The 9,002-nt window shown below is 36.8% G+C and overlaps 1 protein-coding gene across 2 annotated transcripts; it reads right to left on the reverse strand.

Moving 5' to 3' along the window:
* On the reverse strand, window positions 1-5,189 carry LOC145620382 (LRR receptor-like serine/threonine-protein kinase GHR1). Of its 2 annotated transcripts, none has more exons than XM_081675054.1 (5): window positions 4,896-5,189; window positions 4,684-4,781; window positions 3,343-4,434; window positions 1,631-3,175; window positions 1-918 (listed from the first exon to the last, which is right to left on the reverse strand). In XM_081675054.1, exons 3-5 carry the CDS (start codon window positions 4,400-4,402, stop codon window positions 335-337), a joined length of 3,189 nt encoding a protein of 1,062 aa, XP_081531180.1. In that variant the 5' UTR covers window positions 4,403-4,434; window positions 4,684-4,781; window positions 4,896-5,189; the 3' UTR covers window positions 1-334. The 2 variants fall into 2 exon arrangements, with proteins under 2 accessions (XP_081531180.1, XP_081531179.1); XM_081675053.1 differs by having other exon boundaries at window positions 4,684-4,786.
* Between the last annotated feature and the right edge of the window lie 3,813 nt (window positions 5,190-9,002).

Genomic DNA, 9,002 nt, shown 5'->3' on the forward strand with positions numbered 1-9,002 from the left:
AAGTTTCAGCTCTTGTAATGCCATAGTTAGAAAAGTAAAACTTGCAGCTTTCGGAATCAAGCAAGAGATTTGATTAACAAGTTAAAGGCTTTCACATTGCCAATAAGATATTTGCAAAGTGAGATCTGCAATTCTTTTTACATATGGGCATCTAATCTTAATATGCAAACGTTGAATGGTGGCTCATTTGTACAACCATCATTCAAGAAAACAATTCCCACCGCCTACAGCAAAACTCACACTCAAAAACTGAGGCTACTAACATATCCCAATTCCAGGAAGATCTAAAAATCAAAATTCCCAAGAAAAGAAAAAAACTAAAACCTCAAACAAACTAAATGGATGAAAGATCCTCGTAAATAGTCTTGATACCTGGTCTCTCTGAAACTGAGCGTATACAACGTAAAGCAATTCCAAGGACCTCCTTTGACCCCTTGTCTACAGAAGGATTTGCCATTTCTGTAGTCAGGACAGAGTCGAAGCAATCAGAGCCCCTTCCTTCAGCAACTCTCAACCTAACCCAGTCTGTCAAATCAACACCTCCCCCTTCACCAGAGACAACTTCACCAGCACATCTTCCAGTCAACAATTCCAACAATATAACTCCAAAGGCAAAAACATCAGACTTGAAAGACGGAAGTGGTTTCTTAGAAGCAGCCAATTCTGGAGCCCGGTATCCTAATACACCAGCATCGAGGATTTGTTCAATTGTTCCAGCTTGAGTCATGAGGCGATGAAGACAGTAATCTGCGACTCGTGCATTGAGCTCCGGACCATCCAATAATATGTTGTTTGCTTTTAGATTACCATGAGGAAGAGCTCGATCAAAATGGAGATAGTTCAGACCACGAGCAACATCTACTGCAATCTTTAGTCTCTGTGGCCAAGTTAATGGTGGACCTTTTCTCCCTGGTCGATCTAAAAAATAAAGTAGTAATTAATAATTCAGAAGATGACAGAGATTCTATGAACAGCAATTATGAGTTACCATGTACAACTCTGCATAAGCTTGTAGAAGAAATCTAAGCACATAGAAGTATTGCATATTTATTCAAAGAGAAAAAAATAAGCAGCAATGGATATTAGCATAATTGTAGATTGTAGATCTACCCAAAGACCCAAACACATGATGATCCATGCAGAATAATAAAATATTCAAAGGTAGTAGATCTTCATATAGCAAGACCTAATGTATCTCCATCGGACTCAATTACCTGAACATTTTTTCACCTCACATAGACACCATGCCATTACAGAAAGAGAAGGGCCAAATGAGGAAAAAGATGTCAACACATAATCTTATACTACCCCCAAAAATTTACCTTCATCAAAACCAGAGCCCACTTTACATAAAAGTTTAAGCTTGTCAATCATAATAAACTAATAAAATCCAAGGTCAGGCATTCATATGCAATATACTAAGTCAGAACTGGCAACAAATGCAGTTATGTTCTATCGTAAGAAGAAAGAAAATGCATGCTAAGGGAGCTAAAATACACAGGTAAAATTCACATGATTGAATTTTTTTTAATCTGGGGTTCCAGATTTTAATTTCTGATATTCCCCCTTTATCACTAAGGAGTTGAGAACTCATTTTCAACCAGATGCAGAAGAAAGCACAAGTTATTACCATAAAGAAAGCTTGCAAGACTTCCAGGTGAGACATAATCTGCAAGAATGAGCTTCTCATGCTGTGTAGGTCCCCAATAGTACCCTCGTAATGCAACAACATTTGGATGCCTGATATTCGAAAATTTCTTAGCCTCCTTTGAAAAGTCTTTCTTTGGTTTTGCAACTCCTTCCCTTAGCCACTTCACGGTTAAGAACATACCATTTTCTAATGTAGCTCTATAAGAAGTTCCATGACTGCTACGACCCAAAACCTCTGCCGGAGCTTTTGACAGCTCCTCAGGTGTCAAAGATACTGTATCATCAAGAAAATACAACTCGCCTGCTAGCCGATCAGGTGATCTAACATCAAGTTTGGATAGATTCTCAGCAGCAAAAGAATCTCCAGATTCTGGTGACCAAGATAATTGGCTAGTTTTGGATGGAGAGAAACCTGTTACAGCAGCTGCTTTCTCATCGGGACTCATTATCTCAGATGAGGATCCTTTCCTGGTAGTGGTGATTATGTCCTCGGCTGAAACAACCAAATTCTGTGGATTTTCCCTCCCACCAATGCCTGCAGGATTTGGTGGCATCTTCCTATGGACATCTCTCTTAGTAACATCTTCTGATAGAGGTCTCTTAGAGATGCGAATATAATGTATGAAGATGGCAAGAAAAATCAAAATGAAAAACACAACCACACATGCAACAATAATTATCACTTTAATCAGGGTCTTCATTGATTTCCTCTTGGAGTTTCCACCAGAACTTTCTGGTCCAGGAGGCGCATTGGGAAGTTGTAGCTTAGAATTTCCAGGGTAGAAAGATGAACGGGGAAATACCCTCAAATTCTCTGGAACAACCCCAGAGAGATCATTATATGATGCATTAAAGCTTTGAAGGTTGCTTGACAGGTTAGTAGGCAAAGAACCAGTAAAGTGGTTCTCAGATAGATCTAAAGAAGTCAGCGAACTCATATCATTCATAGAAGTTGGTAGTGAACCCGAAATATTATTTTTAGCAAGATTAAGTACCTCCAGACCAGTCAGCGACCCAAATCTGTCTGGAAAGTAGCCACTCAAATGATTATTAGCAAGATCAAGCACTCGAAGATCGGACTGGCCTGGGGGAGGAGAGAACTCAATACTTCCAACAAAAGAGTTGCCAGCAAGGTGTAGTTCTTGCAAGGTTGGCATAGTTAACAAATCACTCTGAAGAGGTCCATCTAACTTATTGAAACTTAGGTCCAGGACACTAAGCTTTGGGAATTGAGTCACAACTTTTGGAAGACGGCTACTGAGGGAATTACGGGAAAGATTGAGATAGTTTAGATGCAAAAATTGAGACGTCGTCTCAGGAACAGGACCTGTTAAACGATTTTGGCTGAGATCAAGGAATTCAATGTTTCCCCATTTTGCCATTTTTGACAAGTTCCCTTGAAGTTGATTATTTGATAAATCAAGGACAGCGCAGTCTCCAGTCAACAGTGGCAGTTCACCAGACAGACCATTTGAAGACAGATTAAGTGTCCGCAGCGTATTAGACATGATGATGCCAATTGAACCTGAGAGACATAATGACTGAGAGATCAGAAGTTATATCAATATATATTTTCTTTAAGAAAAATTGATTAGCATTATTATTACAGGTATTAAAGGCTAATTATGAGTTAAATCATAAAGTAAAGGATTAGGATTTACTAAAGCAAAAGTTAGATATATAGAATAGTACCTGAGAGATTGTTACCACTCAAATCCAACTCGGTAAGAAGTACAGGATCTCCTTTCAGCAAATCATTAGGAACAAACCCGGAAAACCTGTTGTTGCTTAATCTGAGGACCTCAAGATCATAAACAAAGTTGAATTCAGGCAAATCTCCCGAAAACATATTGTAACTCAAATCCAAAACCTTCAGGTTCTCAAATAGCTGAGTTTGACCAATTAGCGATCCAGTAAGCCTGTTGTGGCTGAGATTCAAATACTTGACTGACTCGGACACGCCAGCCAGGAATTTCTCCTTCTTCGAACCAGAATTCTCAAGTTGGTTGTTACTCAAATCGACATGCATAGCACTAGAGAATAGCAAGAATTCATAATCAAGATCTCCATCAAGCATATTTCCATGCAAGTCAAGCACCTCAAGACTTGAAAGCAATTCAAATCCTTTCGGAAGCTTCTTTTGGAACTCATTATCAGATAAGTTCAGATAAACCAAACTTCCTAGCTTAGTCAAAGAAGCAGGCAACGGGCCAGACAAGGAATTCCTGCTCAAATCTAGAGACTCAAGTGAAGTGAGTCCCGAAATAGAGTCAGGAATCGGTCCAGAGATGTTGTTTCCGGCACATGTAAGGTTCTGCAAGCTAGCCAAACTACCAATTCCTGATGGTAAAGAGCCAGCAAACAGATTGTTTGAGATATCCAAGTACTGAAGCTTATCAAATGAGCCTATATTACTAGGGATATTCCCACTTATGGAATTATTTGCCATTGAAAGTTTAACCAACATGGTAAGGTTAGCAAAAACACTCAAGTCCGCCGCTGCAGACAGACCCAAGTTATCAAGAACAACCCCAGCAACGTGCCCACCATTACAAACAATCCCATTCCAAGAAGATGGACACCCATTGAAGTCAATGGACTCCTCATTCCATGAATTCAATACATAACCAGTAGGGTCATGCTTAATACCCTTCTTAAATTGAAGCAATGCTATAATATCCGGTGACGGAAGCTGCCCCATTGTAGAAACCATATACAGACACATCAAAACTAACCTAAAAAGCCTCATCATTCTACCTCCACACCCCTAAGCTAATTTTTCACCTGAAATTGTAAAAAAAAAAAAAAAAAAAAAAAAATAATCATACTCAAATCCCTCACATTTTCTGACATTATATTATACAACCAAACATTGCATTATTTCAAACCCTATTCATCAAAGAAAGCAGGCTACAAACTGAAATAAGTAAAATGCAACTATCAAAGATCTATAACAAAATCCAAATCCAAATAAAAAAAATAAAAATAAAAAATAAAAAAAGAACAATAAAGGGGTAATTCTTTCTTTCTTACCAGAACAGGAGCTTTTGAGCCAACAAACAACCAAAAAGATCAGCAAACTTGCAACTTCTTCAAACTTCCCACATTTGGTGAAAATAACCCAGAAATCTCTGTGCTGTCAAAAGAAAAGTATTTAGAAAATTAAAATGAATAAACATTGAAAAATAAAAAATTGAAAAAAATAAATAAAAACCCAGAAATCTCAACTAAAATATGTCACTAACCCAGAAAAAAGTAGACACTAATGTGGGTAGCAATCAACACCAGCATTGAATTAAATACAAGGGACCCATGAAGAAAAAAAATTAGCCCTTAATTACCACATTTCCAGCACTAAACACTAATAAAGCTTTAATCTTTCTGCAAAGTTGAGTAATCAAAGGAAAACCCAGAAAACCCCACAAAAAAATTTCAAAACCCTTTTTACAAAATGTCACTTTTCTCTCTCCTAAAGTATCAAAAAACTAAACCAAAGTTGTAATGAGGTAAGAAAGAGAAGCCCACATAACAAACAAGAAATGAGAAACCCTAACAATTTCTTTTGTCATTCCTTTTGATGGGTACTAGTGTACTACTTTGTAATTTTTGTTAATTAATTAATTTTGTCAGCGGGAAATTTTTTTCAAGAAATTTTATGGATTTTTCACTTTTCTCCCCGCCAAAAAGTGAAGACAGAAGAACAGCTTAGTGGACGCCAAATGATTTTGTTAAATGTAGTTTATGGAGGGAGGAAGGAAGGGTACTTTTTGGAAATTGAGCTTTTGTGGGTGCATGCAGTGGAGGGTAGGGACCAGTGTAGTGTTGCCACGTGTTATAACCTATTTCTTTTACAGTTTTTTTTAGTATGGAGTATGGTAAGAAAAAGTATCACATCGGATCAAAATCTTGCACAAGTAACTACAATATCACTTGTCTTAACACTAGAAGGGTCCTACGGTCTTACCAGGCCAAAACCTCTCGCAGGTTCTCCCAATATGGGTTAACGAGTTAGGCACTTTGGGAGTGGGGGGGGAGGGTAAAGGATTCCCCACCCCAGGGTGCCTCTAGTGAAGTTTGATCCCACAACTTCTTGATTGTGAGAAGCAAACATTCCCACTAGATCAAACTTTGTTTGGTCACTTATCCTAACACTTCTCGAGCACTTCATGCAAAGTATTAAGCTACTAGTCCAATTAGGCGATTAGAAGTTGGAAGCAAGGAGTCAGATGGTGGTAAGAAATAAGTAAATCTTCACCCTTCAAGTGTCCCTCGTATGAAATGGTGGAGCCGGTCATTCTCTTGCCCTTTGACTAGGGTATAGCATTGGGTATAGCATTGACCGTATAGGTCTTGTTACTACATGTAACTGCAACATGGTAAGATGGTATGGACAACAATGGATGTATATGTAAGTATAATAGGCCAGTGGGGTAGGAGAATTGTTTTGATGTTTACAACTTTACATAACTGCTTGTCTTGCTTAGTATAAATGGGAGGTGAGTTTGGTGAGTGTGTTTATGACGTTAGTGAATTCATACCAATTATGATGGATTTTAGTCATGCATATAACGGAGGAAAAAAGGAAAACTAATGACAAAATCTTTAGGTTTATGATTCAATAGTACTTTTTGGCAGGAACAATTTAATTGATGTCGATAGGTCATTAATGCCGTTCTATTGACGATTGCTAATGCTACAGTATTCTTTAGTTATATTTTGTACAGTATGAGATAATAGAGGCCTAATGATGGTTGGTGGGTTAGGATTTTTAATTAAGGTTAAACCAACTAATATAACATCTTACAACAAGTCAACCATAAACACACAATCATTTTTAAGTAATACTTCTAACCCTTCAAAAGTTAGTACAATAATATTGGTGGTAAAAGTTGGCCATGGGTCTGAAAATGAGGGTCAGTGTAAATTTGGTATGAAATTGGCTGAGTCTATCATAAGATCATGTAAGTCTACAAGTTCATTATATAATGGGAGACACAACAATGGGTCATGATTATGTATGGACATTATTTTTGGAATCTGGCACAAGCTCGACAAGAGCACATTGGTTGGCACGTATCATTTTATTCAACTAATTAGCAAAATTTTTTAAAACTATTAAGGTGGTTTGCTAGTACAACATGACACATGGGGGTTGGGTTCTTGTTTATGGAAGAACACCACAAGCTCGACGGTCGACACACACATGTTTATCTAAATCGATCTTATTTCAAGCCTACACATAACCTTCATGTTGAGGATAAAAACTAATTAAATATTCCCGACTTAAGATAATGCATATGTGTTGAGCCCATGAGCAAACCCACATGTAAGTGAAAGTGTTGCCCCACATTGAAAGAGAAATATTGGGATGTGTATCCCACATTGAAGAAAGAAGAAAGTTGTGTCCACTTTATAAGGCTAAGGGGCTACTCCCTTCATTGCCATATGGTTTTGAGGTGGAACCTCCTTTGTCGTATAAAGTGGACAATTGTGACGAGTGTGGCCCAGGCCCATTTATCAATATGTGACAACAACTTTAGTTTTGGTTCATAAAACAGTGGCAAGACAACACCAATTATAAATATTGAGGACACTTAATGGCATATTGTTATGAATTTCACTACTGAAGCTGAAGAGAAAGAGGAGAGAAATACCCAAGTCTATTTCTACTCATGTTGCAAATTTATCTCGGTGCACTATAATAAGTTAGAATTTGTAAATATTTAGACATGATAAAGAGAACTTACCTTAAAAAAGTAAGATTTTATATAAACTTATGGAGCTTTTATAAAATTTTATTCATTCAATCCATAATCAATAAATTGATACTAAAAAGATTTGATACATGCTTGATACTTCCAACGTTTCCTTTTAGACTTTTAGTTGACATAGTTTATTAGACACATTTTTTTTTTTTAAATTGTATATCAAAAGTTCAAGAAAAATAATAAACCCTAGCCTCCTTTTCTCTCTTCTCTCTCCTAAACCTAGTCTCCATTGTCAATTTTCAAGGGGCTTCCATCGGATTTCACCGGTGGAAAGCCCCAATCTTTATTTTCTTTTAAGCCTTTTGTTTTAGGTTACAATAATGTCTCCCTCGAAAGAAAGGGTTTATCTCCTTCGAAAGACTAGGTTTTTTCGATCTCCTTCGAAAGACAAGGTTTTTCGTACTCCTTCGAAAGACAAGGTTTTATTTGTGCTTAATTTGGTCTCCGGTTGTGCGGGGCTACTATTGATTAGGGCTCGGATTCGGGTTACGGAATCAGCACAAGAATTTTCTTACAAAATTGTGAAGCGACGACGAATCCACTCAAAAAGTTGTATGAGACAACGAATCGAGAATATGCCGAATTGTTATATTTATGTATTTGGATTTTTAGCCCTTCCCCGATTAATTATTGTTTGATTTTGTTAAATTCGTTTTCATTATCGTTCACTGTCAATTGTAGATGCCGTATGGCTTATATTAATGAAATTTAGTGTCCTTTGGGACTTCTTTCAAAAAAAAAAAAAAAAAGTTCAAGAAAAATATAACAAGACCTAACTTTACTACATTTTCTAATTACATATGTAAATCACAAAAATAATCAAATTTAAAATGTGTAAAATTACTAAATAAAAACACGTCAACTAAAAAAAGAGTGTACTAAGCAAAGACACTCCGACAAATCTGTATTTGAGCCGAGACATCGTAGAAAGTTCTCTCAAACAAGTGTATGTATTCCTATGGCTCATACTAGATGAATCAACTTGGACAACTTCCAAACAATCGTTAGATTAGATCATGAAAAACACACCCAAATGGCTCAAAGCCCATTTCGAGTGCTCTAACGGTCCAACCCAAACCCGTTATTGCGCACACCTTCCTCCTGCAAAAGCAAAGGCAAAACTATCTCACAAGTTTCAACGGCATTCTCTTTCTCCTTCTCTCCATAATAATCAAGGTACAACTCTTTCCTCCCTCATTGCTGAAATTGCTGTATTTCTGATGATGTATTTTCAGTTCACTGTAGCATAGATTAATCCTAAATTCTCATTTTAGTCATTTAATTTAAATTCTTTGATTGCATATTTGCATGTACTAACTCTTTTTCATTACTTTCTGGGGTAGTTATTGATGAATTTCTTGATTTTAACTGTTTGTTTTGATTGATTCAACATTTAAGTGTTTATCTAAAAACCCTTTTTAGGGATTGGGGTATTTGTTTATATTTGGTTCAGAAATTGGAGTATAGATTATTTTGTTGGGCAAGATATGATACATTCGGGTGTATAATAGAAATTGCACGGGCGTGTGTTAGACCCGAAATTGATATTGATTTGAACTGATTTATTATTATTATTAGTGGAAA

Source organism: Chenopodium album, chromosome 27, assembly GCF_948465745.1.
Source record: "Chenopodium album chromosome 27, dcCheAlbu1.1, whole genome shotgun sequence".
Taxonomy (NCBI): domain Eukaryota; kingdom Viridiplantae; phylum Streptophyta; class Magnoliopsida; order Caryophyllales; family Amaranthaceae; genus Chenopodium; species Chenopodium album.